The sequence below is a fragment of the Syngnathoides biaculeatus genome, chromosome 6 (assembly GCF_019802595.1).
Source record: "Syngnathoides biaculeatus isolate LvHL_M chromosome 6, ASM1980259v1, whole genome shotgun sequence".
Classification (NCBI taxonomy): Eukaryota; Metazoa; Chordata; class Actinopteri; order Syngnathiformes; family Syngnathidae; genus Syngnathoides; species Syngnathoides biaculeatus.
Window position 1 is genome coordinate 20,924,330 of NC_084645.1, and position 19,189 is coordinate 20,943,518.

At 46.8% G+C, this 19,189-nt stretch overlaps 1 protein-coding gene across 5 annotated transcripts in view; it reads left to right on the forward strand.

The window, feature by feature from the left end:
• Window positions 1-19,189, forward strand: part of wwox (WW domain containing oxidoreductase) — a 182,958-nt gene that overhangs the window by 106,652 nt on the left and 57,117 nt on the right. Inside the window, exon 9 of one of the 5 annotated variants that reach the window (XM_061823518.1) lies at window positions 1,813-3,837. The exons of the other annotated variants lie outside the window; for them this stretch is intronic. Coding sequence (XP_061679502.1) covers window positions 1,813-1,833 — 21 coding nt within the window. The 3' untranslated portion in view covers window positions 1,834-3,837. Of the gene's footprint in view, window positions 1-1,812; window positions 3,838-19,189 lie in introns of those variants that run through there. 5 annotated transcript variants of the gene reach the window in all.

Below are 19,189 nucleotides of genomic sequence, written 5' to 3' on the forward strand. Positions count from 1 at the left end.
CTTGTTTGCTGCAGTGAAAATACTTTATTTACACACTGAATGTGTACATACATTATATATATATATATACACACCATAATTTCCCGCCAACAGAGCACACCAGATTATAAACCTCACCCAGTACATTTGTCAAGGAAATCCCATTTGGAAGATACATAAACCGCATCTGTGTAAAAGCCACAAGTGCCCACGTTGAAACACGAGATATTTACGATGACGGTACACAGAAAGACTTTTCAAAGTTTTAATACCGTAGCTTAACATCGCAACAACTCTGTAGCATGAACAGGGCTGGTAAAAAAAAAAAACATACCGGTAAAAAAAGAACAGCCACGGCAGCTACACAGTAGTAACACGGTCGCACAGCACTAAAGGGCTGTTTGAAAAAAAAAATAAAAAAACATACCTAATCACTGAGACGCTGCAGTAACACAGCAGCAACACGCTAGCACAGCGCTAACGCTCGCACTGGGCTAACAGGGGCAGTTAAAAAACAAAACAAAAAAAAAAACCCGACATAACGGTAAAAGTCACTTCCTCGGCACATATATTCCACCGGCCTCACTCTTACCTTTTCCGCTCGAGTGCCCCCCTTGCGGCAGTTGGAAAAAATGCACAAATTAGCCGCATCACCACATAAACCGCAGGGTTGAAAGTATGTGAAAAAAGTCGCGGCTTATAGGCCAGAAATGACTATAGATATATATCTATATATACCCAGACACTATTCACCCCAACATGTGTTTCTCTGCTCTCACGACTACACAGCTAGCATCAAATGCAGTATTGTCATTTTACATACATTCCCGTCCAGACTTAAAACATATTCACGAGCATTGATGTTAACCGGGAAGGCTGGCAGTGAATGACTTTTAGCGTGTATTTCATGTACATTACCAGGTGTCAGTACTGGGCCGATACGGGCCTTTTTTTCAATCAGGTATCAGGTATTCATGAAGGTTGCCGCTACCGTCGGCTATCACTTAAAGCAAAAAAAAAAAATTAAAAAAATAAAAGAAATCTGACGTAGACATTCCTCCTCGCCAGTAGTTGGCGCTAAACTTTGGCCGTTTGAAGCATCTGTGAATATTGGTGTGTCGGAAGCAAAGAAAAGTTATTGTTCCCAAATATCTGTTGTTCTTGCCATTTGGAGTTTATGTATCAAATGTTAGTAGGATCAGTATTTAGTATTGGAATCAGTGAGTACTCATGAGCGAATACTCGTGCCGGTATGAGTATGAAAAAAAACCCCCCAAATATTCCTAATGAAAATGTGTCCGTCCACTTCCACATGCAACGTAATACACAAAATGTACATTGACGGGAGACAACATCATCCTCGCGCCTCGCATTGCGTTGAATCATTTCCATGTTCAAGATTTCAGCATTGCTTCGCACTTATTTCCGCCGTCACCCTGGCGACCAGCCCCAGAAATACGCGACTTGATTTTGATAAAAATGTAAATGTGATGTAAATCCAAATATTTATTCTTTCACTTAAAATGAAGAAAATGGAGGGGGGGGGGAAGCCTAAACACATTATCTCTGTATTTTTTGATTTTTTTTCCTCCCTCCCTCATGTCTTGCCTATTTTGGCACCGGCCGGGTATTCATAAATAAACCTCGCAGATAATAGTCGACGAGGAGAAATCCATTTTCATTCTTGATATTTATTCAAGCACTTCCTCCGCCGTGTTTATACAAGCCTACGTATTAAAAGATTGATTCAATTTAATGTTTTGGAATAAAATGCAAACAAAAACAGATGCTTGTGTCTTTCTCCCCCCCCCCCCCCCCCACCCCCCCTCCAAGAGGAGGAGGTATTGTGCTTGATGTAAACAACGGCGTTCTGAGCTCTATTCTGGTCCCTGAGCCCACCAGAATGACAGAAAGACGGTGACGCGAGACGGCTGGAATACGACGTACGTACGTGGGTGACGGCGCAAGGCTCGCTAAAGTTGCCGTCACATGACCTGGTTTTGCTTTTGGGCATGACTGGGGGCCAGACCAGTTCCTCCACACAGAGTGCGCCCTCGCCATATCGCCGTTCACCTGTTGCAGATTCACTGCATCGGGGATTTTTCTTCAGGGCCGTACCGTTTGTGGCATAATAAACGTGTTCTAGCTTGACACATTAAAACTAAAAATAAGAAATTTGTAAAAAAAAAACAAAAAAAAAAAACCACATTAAAACATATTACGAGCAATAAAATGCATGCAGTGTTTAAGTTGGCAAAATTCTGTGAAGGTTCATACAGCCTGGGGTCGTCGTTCACGAGTGAGGGAAAAATGGAGCGGGAGATCGACAGACGGATCGGTGCACCGTCTGCAGTGATCCGGACTTTGTATCGGTCCGTTGTGGTGAAGTGGGAGCTAAGTCCAAAGCCGAAGCTCTCAATTTACCGGTCGATCTACGTTCCTACCGTCACCGATGGGCACGAGCTGTGGGTCGTGACCGAAAGGACAAGATCCCGGATCCAAGCGGCCGAAATGAGTTTCCTCCGCAGGGTGTCCGGGCTCTCCCTTAGAGACCGGGTGAGAAGCTCGGTCAACCGGGAGGGGCTCAGTGTCGAGCCGCTGCTCCTCCGCATTGAGAGGAGCCAGACGCCTCCCTAGTGAGGTGTTCCGGGCATGTCGCACCAGAAAGAGACCCCGAGGACGACCCAGGACACGCTGGAGAGACCGCGTCTGTCGGCTGGCTCGGGAACGCCTCGGGATCCCTCCGGAAGAGCTGGAAGAAGTGGCTGGGGAAAGGGAAGTCTGGGTATCCCTGCTGATGGTACTTCCCCCGTGACCCGACCAGGAAAAGCGGTAGATAATGGATGGATGGATGGTTCATACAGCTTAAAGTATGTGTACCGTATTTTCCAGACTATATGTCACACTAGCCATAAACTCCATAAAAAATGGGGAAAAAAAAAACATAAGTTGCACTGGACTGTAATAAGTGGTATTTTTGGGGGAAATTTATTTGACCGAATCCCACACCAAGGACAGACGTCATTGCAAATTTAAATGACGAACAATTTAAAATAAAAATAGAATCGAGCCAACAACAGGCTGAACGGTTTGCTTACGTGACATGACACAACTGAGAACGTGCCTGGTATGTTATCGTAACATATTAAGAGTTATTCCGATAACATACAAAAAAGTTCACCAAAACCATCCGTGTCACTCCAAATGTCCCGTAACTAAAATCCGATGAAATCTTCATCCTCGGTGTCACTTCTAAACAAGTCCGCCAACTGCAGCGGTAGACGACGCGCCGCTTCCTCTCCTACGTCGCTTACGTCGGACTCATCGTCGGTTGCAGTTACAACTCGCCTCTTCCAGCCTTTCCGAATCCCGACAGGATGATTTTTGGTTGTCACGGAAGCCCGGACTTCGCCAAGCCAGCCAATGACCTCTCGGAAAGTTGGATGGCGGATTCACCCGGAAGCTATGCTCTCCACCCGTCATCAGATAGACGGGCCGAGAGCGCCCTCTTATGGTCGTCATTGTAAAAGTAACAGATAAGCGACTTGAAAAATGGATGGATGGATGTAGTAATGTGTTAATAATTTCCCTCCCGGCCAAACTATGAAAAAAAAAACTGCGACTTATAGTCCGAAAAACACGGTAATTTCTTGAAAAAAAAATTCTGGTCTCTACTTGGTGGCTTTCACCTATTGCGGGTGTGGTCTGGAATCTACCCTCCCCCCCACAATAAACAAAATATTACTCAACTCCTATAATTTCAGCTGCAGTCCTTCCATTCATTGTAAACAGAATCCTTTCGCATGCTCGTTTTGTTCCCCGCCCATGTCGTTGGTTCATAAAAATTCAGCATCTCTACACGCGCTATGCAGGTGTCCACATTTTGTACAATTCCTTAGTAACTCATTACAATTGGCGGACATATTGCAAGGGTCATATTACACGGATGGAAAAAAAAAAAAGGTAGTCAAAGCCTCCTTGGCGTCATTTAAACGCAATTACGCATTCCTCCTCCTGAAGTGAATGACGCGGGGCGGGGGGGGGGCGGCCCTTCATCTAACGGGGAGCTCGTCGTCCTGCGGTGGGGGGGGGCTTTAATAGCACACGTGAATGGGGGCTGTCATATAATCAATGCGTTACAGGGCCGCATTACTGGCCGTCACGGAGTCTCCATCACCGGCGAATGGGACGTTAACTCCTGTGAAAGGACAGAAAGGTTCCAGCCTTGTTGAAAGGCGGCAGCGAAACTGGAACTTCTCCTTCCTGGTTCCTCAAATCCACCGCGTACAACCACGCAGTTAAAAATACATCCGGTCGGAATGATCTTGGTAATTGCACGAACAAAGCATTTTTGCTTCGTGACTTCCCGACACGGCGGAACGGTGGAGCAGCCGGTAAAGCGTTGGCCTCACAGTTCTTGGGGTCCCGGGTTCAATCCTGGCGACCCCGCCTGTGTGGAGTTTGCATGTTCTCCCCGTGCCCTGCGTGGGTTTCCTTCCACATCCCAAAAAACACGCAGCGCTAATTGGACACTCTAAATTGCCCCTAGGTGTGATTGTCTGCATGTGCCGTGCGATTGGCCGGCGACCAGTTCAGGATGTGCTCCGCCTCCTGCCCGTTGACAGCTGGGATAGGCTCCAGCTATCACGCGACTCTTGTTGTTGTTGTGATAGCCAGCGTGACAGCGTTGCTGCGTCGACGTAGACAATCGTGCGAAAGCGTGATAGCCGTAGGGAACCGGCCGCCTCGGTCGGTCGCCGCCATAGACCTTCTGCCGTGAGCGTAGTAGGGCGTGCCGGGTAGTTGAACAGGCGCTGCGTGTCCGGGCAGACTTCAGCAACTGCGTCATCGAGGCGGTGTTTGTAGCTACTCAGCGGGCGACAGAAGCCCGAGCGTAGTTGGGCGAGGATCGACCGCGCTTCCCGAGGCAGAGACCGTTCGTCGTCGCGAATTGGAGGCGGGTAGCCCCCAAGGACGATGCTGGGCTTGTAGGCCAGCCTGGATGTCGGTTGACGCCCGATGTGTGGAGTTCAGTTAGTCCGCGCTCGTATTGTTGGTCGTCGAGCCGTCCGTCGGTACCGACGAACTGGTCTTGCCAACGAGCGACGTCGTGGATTTTGAGACGGTGCGGTCGGACGCGACGGACCAGGTCGCTGTCATTGAAGCAAATACTGCCTAGACAGCAGCCCTGTGACCCTTGTGAGGATAAGCGGCGAAGAAAATGGCTGGATAGATGGACTTCCCAACGCTTGAAAGGACGTAAACGTCAGACGGCGAACAGCTGTCTGATTTTCCCGCCCAATCCGAGCGAGGCGGTTTTGAGTTTTCACACTTCTAAGTGCAAGTTGGAAGTCGGTCCACCAGAAGATCCTTTCAGAACTTTTTGGCGTTTCATGTCTGTCTGTGTACGTAATCGACTGCTGTTGTCAGCAGACTGTAATCCCTCTGAGCTTTCTGTGTACGCGCATATGTGTGTGTCCATTTTTTGTAGTCGAGAGAAAGCCGGACTTGGTGTTTATGCGCGTCTCTGTGCCCTTTGATAGAGACAGTTTTGGAAATGCAATTTCTCTTTTTTCGCCATGTGTGTGTGTGTGTGTATTAACGTCGGGCTTATTAGAATATGAAAGCGTTTGCCGTGCCCGCTACGCCCGCCACGCCGGGCCGAGCCTCCGCCTGCGTCCGCCGCGGTCTCTCCGGCTGGCTCATGCATTAGAGATGAGGGGCTGCGGAGAAGACGGGAGGGCCGACGCCAGGGGAGACCAGCGGCTTACGTGGGAAACTCGCCACGAGAAACGCGGACTTGGTTTGTTCAAATGCGCGGACGTGGGGGAAGATGCCGCTGGGTCACAAATTGATGATGGTGAACTTTTCAACATTTCACTTCAAGCGTGCACCGATATTGATACTGGCATCAGTGTCATAAATCAGTATTCCGACATAAAAACGCTCCAATGTTACAACGCCTGGTACAAGCCTGTCGTATACAAAGTACAGAGTACACTCGTCTGTCCTCCGAAAACTTGTTGGCCTGCCCTGACAGTCAGTTAAATGTCTGGTCTGGCTAAGCTCGCGAATTCCGAAACAGGCCTTCACCGTGGTGCCAGCTGAAGTGTGGAGCTCCAGACAGAAGGGCCGCCGGCTTGGGGTCTTCCCCTGGGGAGGAGAGGCGGAGGGCGGGCACACCCTGGAGCCTGTGGGGGGTGGGGGGTGGGGGGGTTCCCTCCTCTCTTCTTCCATCGGTAGCTTGAGATGCGGTCAGCAGAGGCAACGATGCTGTGCGCTGCACAGTTTTCTTACCTTGATTAGGTTCACATGTCTATCTATCTATCTATCTATCTATCTATCTATCTATCTGTCTATCTATCTGTCTATCTATCTATCTATCTATCTATCTATCTATCTATCTATCTATCTATCTATCTATCTATCTATCTATCTATCTATCTATCTATCTATCTATCTATCTATCTATCTATCTATCTATCTATCTGTCTCTCTAATCTAATGAGGCATGGTGCCAATGAGGAACAGCATAGGCAGCCACCCAAAGAGCATTACTGCTGCCTACAGGACTGGAGTGGAAAAACACCTGCGGTCAATATGTTTTGATACTGCAACGTACTTTTATTTCGTAGGTCCTAGAATTTCAGAAAGTAGTGCTCACTCTGCACTGGTGCTGCATAATCCCCCGTATTATTGTTCAGGAAAGAAAAGGCTGCAGTGCACTGAGTTAGCTGCACATTCAGGTGTGTTGACATTTGCGTCATGAAAAATGCGCATAAATCTGCGCTCTCCGTTTTGCCTCACACGCTCGTAAAGTGTTGCGCAGCAGCTGCCAAACACATATGGAGCGTTGTCAAAATAAAGTCGCAGGAACGCTGGCTCACTTTCCTTAAATTCACTTGTAAACAAACGCAAACCCATAAAAGGATCGTAATTCCCGGCCTCACCCAGTACATTTGTAAAGGAAATACCATTTGGTACATACATACGCCGCAGCTGTGTCAAAGTCGCAAGTGCCCACGTTGAAACACGAGATATTTACAAAGAAAGACGGTACACGGAGAGTTTAACGCTAGCGCCGCTGTGCTAACAGGGCCGGTTAAAAAAAAACAAACAAAAAAAACGTACCGGTAAAAATCACCGAGACACAGCAGTAACACGCTCGCGCAGCGCTAACAGGGCCGGACCGGTAAAAGTCACTTCCTCGGCACGTATATTCCACCGGTCTCACTTGCGGCCGTTAGAAAAAAATGCACAAATTAGCCTCATCACCGCATAAACCGCAGAGTTGAAAGCGTGTGAAAAAAGTCGCGGCTTATAGGCCGGAAATTGCGGTATGCATTTTGATCATATTGGCTAAACATGCAGAAAAGAAGAGATCAGGTTCCTTTATGAACAGACAATGATAAAATTACTTCCCGTTAGAAGGGCAGTCGTCCCCCCCCCATTTCGTTGTCGCCTCTTCAACTTTGGCGGTTCCTTCTCGAGTTCCACTGTACACAGTGATGCTAAAAATTAAACAAGTTAAGATGAAGCAGTTGCGCGTCACAATCATAATATTTTACTCAAGAGGCTCATTGAGTTCATTTTTTTTTTTGCGGGGACTAATGAGACTTTATCTGATATCTGTCTTCTTGAGGCAACAAAGATTATTTATCAGGTGATTATGGAGCCACGCACACTCTCTCTCTCACACAAGAGTCAAGAGTGCTGTTTCAGCAAGGTCTTTTCTTTCTGTTCATTCTCAAGGTGTCCTCCGTGCCGGCTCTTTTCTGAAGGCCCTTTTAATGGATTGGCCTGATATACCTTCCAAATGGAGCACTTTGAGCGTTAATTCGCTTTCTGATAAAGATCCCCCCCACCCCCCACCCCCCATTTTTTTTTTTTTTTTTTTTACCTTCCCTTTTCTATAAGTCTTCTCCCTGATATGAAGTACACAAGGAAGGGCAGATGAGCGCAAAAATCCTCCCACTGTGTCGGGCCGAACGGGGAAAATGGAGCGGGAAGGTGAAAAAGAATCAATTGGATGTGTGAGTGAGGTGGGACGGGCGGCGTGGACGGTGGAGAATGCTCACAGGTTGTCGCGGCAGCACCGCCGCCGCCTCCGTGTCTGGGTTTTGTGGGGGATGGTCAGGGTTATCTGGGGCATCTGGCCATTGGCGGGTATACAGTAGCTGTCACTGGCTGTACACTTTTACTTGCCTCGGTAAAACCTGGGCATTGTTTTTTTTAAAAAAAAAAAAAAAAAAAAAAGTCATGCTGTACGACAGTCAAAAATGTCACTACGGAAAGTAAGTCTTTCTTATGCTAATTCTGTGTTTGCGCCACAGCTGTTGGCGTCCCGTCGGCATCGTTTGCACTCGCAAATCGGCGTCAACGGTGGGCACGTTTCCATTTCGATTGTCGATTGTCAAACCTAATCAAGAAGTTGACATTTCAGCTCCGTTGTGCGGGAATCCTTCTTTGTTCTTATCCTATGCCAGCAGTCCGCAACCTTTATTTTGCTTCGTGGAGCGATTCCTCGCGAAGACATATTTCCATGAACTAGCAGAGAAACAAAAACAAATGATTGAATATTCTTTATTGCAATTAAATTTGAGTTGAGTAATTAGTGGCATCCCTGCGCTTGTTTCTCTCGGACTAGCCGGTCGGTCCCATCTTTTTTCTTTTCAAATTGTTGTCCGCAGTCAGAATAATTCAAGTAGAAGAATTCATCTTGAATCTTTGGGTGCAGTCACGTGATAATGGCCGCCATTTCTACAGGCAAGCTCGGCGTTGCAGACGCAACGTCCACGCAGGTGTTTTCTGCCTACTTTAATGAACTCACCGAAGCCATGTGTAAATATGTAGAGAAAATCAAACTCTGTGAAGATATCGTTTCTTATATTGTCCACGACGACGTACTTTCAAAGGGTCTGACAGACCTCCCTGAAGTAGAATGTCCGGACACTAGAAATACACACACGCGCTTACAAAATGATCAGAACAGACTTTCAAATGTGTCCTCGAGCTTCGTTCGGATCTGCACGTCGTGTCTTTGCAAGGCACTTTTGTTTGGCGTTTTTTCCATAACGCCATTGTATCTTCTCGTTCATGCGATCTAATCTTTGGAACACGAAAAAAATCGCTTCCGGATGTCTCTGTTTCCGCGATTTCCAGCAACAAAAATCTGGCATGATGACGATGGACAGCTGACTGCTTGTCTGCAACAATGGCGGTCAAGTACCCGGATGAACGAGCGTGGCGTCACGTGCAGCCCGGCCGTTGCTAATGCTACGCTAATGCTATGCTATCCTGCTGTTGTCTTGCGGGCTTGTTTGTGTCTCTTGTACCCAAGGATGTGATGAATTTTCCACTTTTCCATTTTCCGCTTTCTTGCCTGCCAGCTTCTTGTTGTCTACTTCTCGCTCAAAGGATTTGAGGAGGAACTGTTCCCATATGGTCTATTCCGGTCCAATTAGCCGTTTACCTGCCGCAGTGAATCCGTGTTTACCCGCACAGTCCATGTGATTTGGTAAGATTACAGCGGGGCTCGCACGGATCTTCAAAGTCATGTTTGAGCTGGACTAACCCAGTAATTGGATTTTCGTCACGTCAACGTCGCGACCGACATCATTTTATTTACAAACGACAGGAGTAGGCAGAATATTTTTGGACAACTTATTACCACGCTGACGCTCATTCAGCCCGATAACCGTCCGCACAAAGGGAGCGCCGTGACCCGTTTGCTTGCTCGAGTGTGACGTTTTTGTGCCGCGCTGAGAAAAACTTTCCTCCTTTTGCCGGAACTCCAAATTAAACTTCGTCTTTTACCACAAGTGCTTAGGCGGTCAGATTTGGATGAAAAAACTTTCCCGGCCGCCCGCCCGCCCGCCCTTCATTACCCGTCTCTCCGCGGCCCCCTGATGCAACGTGGTGAGCTGGAGAAAGAGCCTCGGACTCTTCAAACACTTTTTTTTTTTTAAATTCCTGGAGCTTCTTAATAATTTATTTATTTAGTCTGTCATTGAGTTGAGGCGAGAGGGCAGCGCTCGTAGCGATCCGCCGCTACTTTGTCCGTCCCTGGAAACAAAAGGCCCGACCGACGACGCAGCTTTCTCTTGTCGTCTGCTGGTTTATTTGCACGCGGTGTTGTGCCTGCGTGGGTGTTTATGTTTGTGAGGCGGTGAGCGCAGCAGAAGAGTCGAGTCAGTGTTTACAATAGCTAACCCAGTAGATGTGTGCGGTGGGTCGGGAAGGGGGGAGGCTAATTATGAGCTCAAAAATTAACGCAGCCCAAAACATACGCACCATTTTGCCCGGGAGAGGCCAATGTGTGAAAAAAAGTGGGGGAAGAGGGGGAAAAAATACCAAGCACAGGACTCAGTGGGCTTGGCTAACATGTGCTGGAGGACGCTTTTTCCTCCGCGTGTTCGTTTAATTTCGGGGTAGTGAGAATGTCGGTTATCCAAATACCGGCTGGAGATGATGAACAGTTTCTTCGAAGCTTTTACCTACAGAATATCCTGGGCACAAATGAGTGACAGACAATGGCGGTAGCAGATCACAAGTGCAAAGATACAGAGGACTTGCAGCGTTCTTATACTATCAGAAGGATCCGCATCACAAAAGTGTGGAGGGAAAATAAAGAGCATCACAAAATATCGGCATCATAATGACTAAACCAAATCTATCTGGTAAAAGCTGGCACATTCCTACGTCCTGGTCTCTAGTAAACATTTCAGCAAGATTCACTTCAGGTTAACTGATCAGTTGGCATGCTTCAAACATGAGTTACACACTCATGACTAAATATGAGCAGAAGACACACTTCGCATGCTAATTAATCATCAAAATGAAGTCACTTTGTTGAAATAATTTTGGCTTTTTTTTGCATCACGGCTGGGTTCACATTGAACGGATCGAGCGCCACAATTGGGATATGTGCCACGGCAGTCCTCGGTGGTGTTTCTCCCTGGGTGCGTCTGGAACCCATCCGCAATTAGCATTTAGCAATTAGCGTGGGTCAGGGAGAAATAGTTCGTAAAAGACTGAGGGTTCTAATAGTTTGGGTTCATTTAAATCTCAAACAGAGAAGATAAAATGTAATGTGATACGTCTTACGCAACTGCTCGTCTACAGTGAATCGAACGTCATTAGCTAATAGCGTACTACCGCTAGTTAGAACTCCAAAAAGGTAACCCTTCCACAAGTGGTCAAGCATAGATACAGCCACTGGTGTCCTTTTAAAATGGCTTAATTGAACAAAACACAAATAGATCCCACAGGCCTGCTAAAAGTTAGCCACTTCCTGTCGCAGACGTCGCCTCCTCTCCCTTTTCTAGCAGCCCGTGAAAGACGAAGACGGAACGCTAACCCGACCGCACGTTTGATGCATTTTTCAACAGCGCCGGACTGCCGCGAAGTTTCCATCCACTATGATCACGGAGCCCAATCACAGCGCATATTTAAACAACATTAAATAGCTTCCCTCCACCCCACACGCAGTTCTTGGTCTTTTATTTGATAAACCCGCCCCCCCCCCGCCCCCTCCACCACCACCACATTAACACTCTTTCATGTAGTACTTAAAAGGGTTTGTCAAGTCATTAACAGCAGAAAGCTTCAAGTGCTACTTGGGAGTTGTGGTACACTTCGTTATCTGCTTCAGTCTGGTATGGAAAAGAATCTCGTTTTTTGTTGGTTCCCATCGTCAAGAGCTGCGGAGGCTACCAAAATACCGGATCCATATTTTACCCCATTTTGACACCCGTTCTTGTATATGCAGTACGTAGAACTGGTCACGTGTGAGGTCGGTGATCTTTGAATGAAGATAAAGAAGAATGGTCATAAAAGATCCATCGTAAAAAAGCCATCATAAAAATCATCATCGTGTGCAACACGGGTTGAAGTCGAGCAGAAAATTGGACAGCTTTCAACTTAGTGGCGCTAGCGGGTATCCACGACTACTTACTATCCATTCCCTCTTTATGTCGAAAGCAGTTGTCGCGCTCCCAGACACCGATGTCACCACACAGCGGGAAGTCCCGCAACGACTTACTTCAGCAAGTTCTGTCCAAAAAAGGACAAGCGAATAAATGCCGGTTTACATGTTACAACTCTGATGCGCAAGTTTACCAGGAAGGCAGCTGGAAAGGGTCCAAAAGCACCCAGACACTCGCGCAGAAACAACCGAATCCAGCTCCTGATGTTCCTCAATAGCCCCTTACACCTCTTAAAGGCACACATCCAACGCACAATCCGCAAGTAGGTACAATAATTACACTTTGTGAAACCCTTTTTTCTTCTTGTTCTCTCATATTTAATCATTTTGATGCAAAACAGCGCTATTTATTAAAACCACCCCCCCAAAAAAAGGCATATGTGTGAGGGACCGGAACGGATTAATGTCATTTCAATTTACTTCAATGGGGAAGATTGATTTGGTAACTTCATAAACTCAGTTACGAACTTGTACATTGAACAAATTAAATTTGTAAGTCAAGGCGCTGCTGTACAACTGAACTTGTATGCATCACAAGTTCAACATTGTACTGTTTTTTTTTTTTTTAAATACATCTGTAGGATTGCAGTACATATATTTGATATTTGTAGTGCGTTGGTGTAAATTTGTTTGTCAGGCGCGCTCATTTTGGCCACCCCATCTCCCCCCCCCCTCCCCCCGCCTCTTTAAAGTAAATGGGAACAAAAAAGAATATTTATCGGCGGTCCAAAGGGTACGTTGTGTGCTGTGTAATGGCGAGAATGAAGCGCGGGGCTGAGCGGATAACCGAGGGAATTGATTTTTGACCAAATGTGTTTTGGATTGAATTCAGCTGTCGGGGAGAAACCATTTGCGGGGGTGGGGCGGGGGTGGGGGGGGGGGGGCTCTTTGACGACATCCAGCGTGCAAGCGCCGTTGCTCCTGCTTTGTGGATTTGCGTGTGTACGTCCAAGTCGTCGGGATTGAGAGTGCGTATAAGTCGGCCTGCAGTTGTTTATATGCCTCTTTTTTTGGGACTCTGGGTTCGAGTCCAGCTTTGGATTTCACCCGTCACGAACCACAAAGCGGACGCATTCACGTGAGCATGAGAAGGATTTTGTACCAATGCGCTTAACCCGTTCACTGCCGGGGACTGGAATCCAAACGTTGACTGCCAAATGACGTCAGTATTCGTCAAATACATTTTTTAAACAGCTGTGAAAAAAGGCTCACCCCGTTTCCTCGTGAAATTCAAGTTTGGAAACCACTGTAATGACCCGGATTTTTCATAAATCGCTTTGAATTGGAGATCAACACAGAGTTTTTTTTTAGTGAATGACAAAATGAGTTTTGGTTTATCGCGTCAACTCTGAGGGCGTGACGTGCCGCGACATCGGGAGTCAGACACGTTTATGTGCCTCGCGCTCCGGCACATTATTAATATGGATGGTAGAAATAGAAAGCGTGCGTCGCGATTGTGAGAAACAGTGATTATTACGACGTGAACGGCAAATGCGATGCGTTTGCGTGACTTGCGGTGCATTTCTCAGTTGGATTCATTTTGCCATCAAAAGCCGCTTATCTGTTCGTTCTGTTGTACTCTAGTTTGAGGTGATGCAAAAGTGAAATAATTTTTTTTTTTTGGGCGGGTGTCGGGGGGGCTTCTATTGTGATAAACGGAGTTTTGCCGAACATCTTTGGGAAGAGAGTCGTTGTAGCTGTTGTCAATATTTGGAAAGTACGACGCTCGCCTTGTAAAAAGGAATCAACAGCACACGAGATGGATTAACGGCGCCTGACTGACTGCGGACTGGAAGCGGCCATGAAGATGTTATTTACCCCCTTTTGGCTCCCTCCCCCTCTCAAACGCAGTCTTCCCTTCGTTTGGAAGCTTGTGCAGTTTTGGGTTGATCAATACGCCGACGCTGAGTTAAAAAGGAATCGGATTACGACGGGCTTTGTCCACTTTGCGTTGGGAGCGCTGCTGCTTGTAATCGCGAGCTTTAGTTGCGCTGGTTTGCGTCCACGGAAATTCTGCTATTGATCGTCTGGGCAGGAGTCACAATAAATGGTCCGGAAAGTGGACAAATCCTTAAAAAAAAAAAAAAAAAAAACCTCCTACCTGTCGGTGATCCGCTTTTGCTAGATTCAGGAGTCAAAGCAGTATTTCTTGTTTTTAAGCGGTTGGTCATCTCTCACGGAAGTAAGTACATCCCGCCCGTATACTGCTGGACCAATGGCAGTCCAGCTTTCATTGCCGTGGAGACAATGGGCGGAGCCTTCTAGAACCCCAAAGTGTGGGAAAAGACACTCAGGCGCTCGTAAGGACAACAAAAACGGCGGTACAATCCAGTGTCCGTTTTGTGGACAAAGATTTACACGAGCACCTTGACTGACAATTTTGTTCCGTTATTGATCATGAAAAATGGCGCTATAATATGAAAGCAACACAAAAATAAGAGAGAATGCCAAGAAATGAACTGATTTGATCAAGTTTAATATTGTTTGTGTGCTGGACGTCTCCTTTAAGGGGTGTGGCCTAGTGAGCAACATCAGGAGCTGCAGTCTGGCGGTTCTGGCGTGAGTGTCTGGAGTGAGTTGTGGTCGACAGCAGCTCTTTGCGAGTGTTATTATTTTATATTTGCATGTGTTTGACTGTCCCGTTCAGCTAAAATAGCATTAGCGACTGCGGTTTTACGATACCTGTCATCAGCAAGGCTTGGCCACGCCGAGGAGGGGCGTGGCCGGGCCGCTGCTCGGGGCGGTGTCACAGCTTTTTCACATGAGACGTTGTGATTAGACAAAGTATTTACGTTGGGCTTTTTTCACTGGCATTTGCCAGTTCATTGCTTTGTGTTAGTGAGTATGCTTCACCGCGTCCCGGGTTACTCGGGCACTTCCCTTCATAGTCATCGAACCCTGTTTCTCGTTTTTGGATCCTGCGTTCTTGGACTGTGTATTTGTACATCTTTTCAGTTGAGAACAAAAACCCACTGAACATAATGCCTTTGCCTGGGAGTCCTGCATTTGGGTCCGCCTCCGCACCACCTTAATTGGTTACATTTTTTCTTCTCCATACGAGAGCAGAATTTTGGCTCAGAACATGAAAGGGAAGGTTTTTTTTCTCTCAAACCCGTAAGTTGGGGAATTTGTAAGTCAACGTACCATCAAAATTGGTTGTTTGATTTCACACCTGACGGGCGGGCAGGCACTCCAGAAACAGTAATTTGTACACGAGCACTGGAGCTGTCGATATTCCGTCCGACGCGCCGTGACCCTCCACTGGCACTTTGCATTGTGTTCCCGTTTGCCTCGGTGACGCAGCGTCGGCCCTTGTTTGACTTCTTTCCAATGGGCATTAGAGCCGCCATTGAACGTAATGGAATGCGACCATTAGCACTCTTTGCTAGGCTAATGGGTCTGACTCCTCTGTCGGGGGCCGCATTGCGGGACGGCTCAAACGACGGCCGGCGCTCACGGGATGGGTGTGAACACGAGGCTAAGCACCTCTTGTCTGCCTTCGCTGCCCCCTGCTTCTTTTCTCATTCCTCACAGAATAGCTCACCCCCCCTCCCCCCCCCCCCCCACCAAAAAAAAAAAAAAAAAAAAACCCTCTAAATGTCAACTCCTGGAATCGTGCGATTGTGTGCAGATGGAGCGAACGTGTAGCCCTGAGGGGAATAATCAGTGCAGCTTTTTTACAGACATCTTCAATGGTAGCGGGGGAGGGGGGAGGCGGTTGGGGGCGTATGACACGTACATCAGACGGGGAAAAATCAGTTGAAAGGCATCAAAGCGAGACGTCAAATCGGGAGTTCTGGGTTCAAATCTCGGGGCCAGACGTCCCGCGTGGAGCCGTCATTGTGTGAGTTTTCGCTGACCTTAGCGGTAGACAAATAAAAAGTATCTCGATCATTTCTAAAAAAATTTTACCCTCACGATTTTTGACGGTATTTATTAAATCTGTATTTGCTTCCCAGGTCATTTTTACATAGATGCCGTGTTTCAGAACATCAGCTTGTTTTTTTTTTTCTCTTGTACAAAACATTGCACAAGAACATGGTATGGCAATATTTACCAATGAACAGGATGGATACCTGATTAATTCTGCGAGGGATATTAGATTTAGTAACTTGGTAACAAAGTTTTAATAACCTTCCGGATGTTTGGGTGTTTCTTACGTGTGAATTGAGACTAAAATCCCCTTTGCTCAAACCAGCAAAATGTGACAAAGCAGTTGTATTGCGTTTAAGACAACTTGATCACACAACAATAAAACACAAAACACGATAAAAGTTTCACAAAATCGAAGTTCAAAGAGCAAACGACGAATAACCACCAAAGTTGAACGAATGTTCCCAAACGGGCGAACGTCCAAGTGGACGAAAGGCAGAAGGTCTTCCGTGTACCGTGCGGTGTGAAGAACGTCCTTGTATCGGCACTCCTTGGAACGTTCCATAATTCCGCATTGCAAAAGATTTGCGTCATAATAACTTAAAAGTGTGAGAGGAAAAAATAAAGAGAATAAAGAATAAAAATACACTTATGAAGAGTGAAATGAGGAAAAAAAAGTATCATGCTTTACAACTCGCGGGGACACGCGCTCAAACTCGTAATTTTGAAAGGAGGGTATGCGACGTCGTGACCGCAGAATCTTTTTTAAAAAAAATATTCCTGGTCTTGAGTTTGACATCTGATATTGTTAATAAGTCAGATAAGTTAAGCAGCGGGCGCTCGATGGACGGGGTGGCGAAATCGAGAGTTTGACTTCCAGACAGCCGCGGGAATTGCGCGGCGCTGGCCGGCTCCTCCGGCGGCCTCACAGGGCGCCATTTTCTTTGTAAATATCATCCAGCATGAATAAATTACCCAGTGAGAAAATGATCCTAACAGCAGCGCCGTCCACTGTCTTGGTTTCGCGTTCAAACTGCGAAGGGAGCAACGTACAACGCTGGCCCGTTGTCGTTTTCCGGTTGTCCGACACAAAACTAGCGGTTCCCAAAGTCAACCTGGGCCCGCACCCCCAGCCTCAACGTTCGCCAAAAATGTAGTTCTGGTACAATTTTAGTGGCTCGCGTGCTCTCGCTTTTCATTTTTGCACACACTGGAAATAGAATTTCTCACATCACGATTCGGTTCCAGATGATTTTGTTAGTTGAGTTGAAAGCCCCGCCTCACACTTGTGCGGAGTAACGAAGGGACAGAAGGAAAAAAAAAAATGTCTCGGACATCATGTCGCTGACCCCCTTGGAAAGACGTTTTTCATCCCACTTTGGGAACCACTGATATAATCGTTCGTAATCATTTCCCACAACACCGCTTGACCATCACTCGGTTCCCACGAGATCCACGTCGGGACGCACGGAACCGCGCTGCCGACGTACAAATGACGAAGGTCCGGGAAAAAGTCCCAAGCGCGTGACGGTTTTGTGGAACGGCGCTTTTGGACGGCTCCAGCGCCACCTCACGTCGGCCTCGCCCGTTCCGCCCGCGATGCGGCCATTCGGTACTTCACTGGAACCGATTAAATGAACACAATGATTCTTTAATCAGATAACCCGCGCCGGCGAATAGATTAACCTTCCCTTCCGCTTGCTCCTCCGTCGAGCGGAGGAGAATGCGGCTCCGCAAACTTTAATCTTCATTACCTGCTTTGATTTCTCCGCTAAAGGAAGAAATGCATAATTTACACCCTTTGAAGTCGCTCCACTATTACTGACAACATGTTACCTTTAATCTTAAGAGCCGCAGAACATTAAATATTTAGTCATTTACCGAACAAAAGAGGACCGGGGCGATGCTCTCCTACCTCTTTTGACTTTCACTGTCATGTGCACTCCACGTCCTCGGCGAGACGCAATTAATTTTAGGAGGGGGGGGTGGGGTGGGGGGTGGGGGCGGGGCTACAAAGCTTTTTACCGGAGTAGTGCAGGTGACTCAAAGTTGTTTTTTTGCACTTTTTTGCCGCGCTATTTTATCCCGCTTGATAGATTGAAAGTAAAGTGCTTCCGTGAGCAGAAGTGCGCGCGGGTGAGCGGGAGGCTAACGACTTGTCTGATTTGTCACTCGCCGGGCTCGAGTCCTCGTCTGTCCTGCGGCATTAACCGGATTAAGGCTGGATTTGCGCAGCGCGGTTAAAGTGACGCGCTCGGGATGCGCGGCGTGCCGGCGGAAAAGACAAAAAAAAAAATAACAAAACAAGAAAAAAAAGACAATCGAGTGGACGGATATCTTCAAATCGGAATCAGTGTGGATGCAAATATCTGCGGTCACGCTTTGGTGTCAACACGCAGATATAACAAGTCTGCACACCCTCTGTCCAAATGTCCATTAAATTTGAACGATAACCCGCCGCCATTTAACGTGCCTCTAATTAACCGCAAATATCGTATTTTCCACACTTGAAGGCGCACCGCATTATAAGGCGCATAGAATAGACGCTACAGTAGAGGCGGGCCTTACGTTATGCATCCATTAGATGGCCACGGCTCAATATTGATCCATATTTAAGGTGCACCTGATTATAAGGTGCACCGTCGGCTTTTGAGAAAATTAAAGGATTATAGTACGCAAAATATGGTAAATAAAATATGTTCTAGTAGGCTTTTTTTTTTTTTTTGTGCTTTGCTTTATCGAAGTGGCCTGAAATATTTGTGCTCATACTGACTGCTACTTGACACCCTTCATAATTTCCTCCCAGTTGTGCGCCAACATTTCAGTTCGATCTGTAACACATTTGTGTGTCTGACATTCTGCTTGCGTCACATTTGAAATAAGTGGAAAAAGTTTGGAAATCACTTGTTTGTCTGTCAATTCTCTGGCATTCGAACAGTGGGGTGCGTAGACTTTTTTTTTTTTTTTTTTTTTTTAATCCACTGTACAGGCAAATAAATGTAGCAGGCCATCAAATCAAATAAAGGAATTAAATTGGAATTGGTCACTTAGACTTGTAGCGTAAATCCAGACTTAGTGCCGAAGCCTCTGATCCCCGCTGATTGTTTCTCTTTTTCTTCTTTCCTGTTGTTCTGAAGAGACACAACACAATTTGCAGCGTATGCAAATGTTGCCGCATTGACATCTTGTGTGCATGTGCGTGTCCCAGTTTGTTTGTTTCCAAAAAGTGTCCTCTCGTCATCATTCAATTTTTATTTTATTTTTTTTTAAAACAATGGCAACTAATCCTCCCTGTGGATTGTCGGGACGCAAGTGCACTTAAAAATAATTGAAGCCCGTCACAATTAGCAA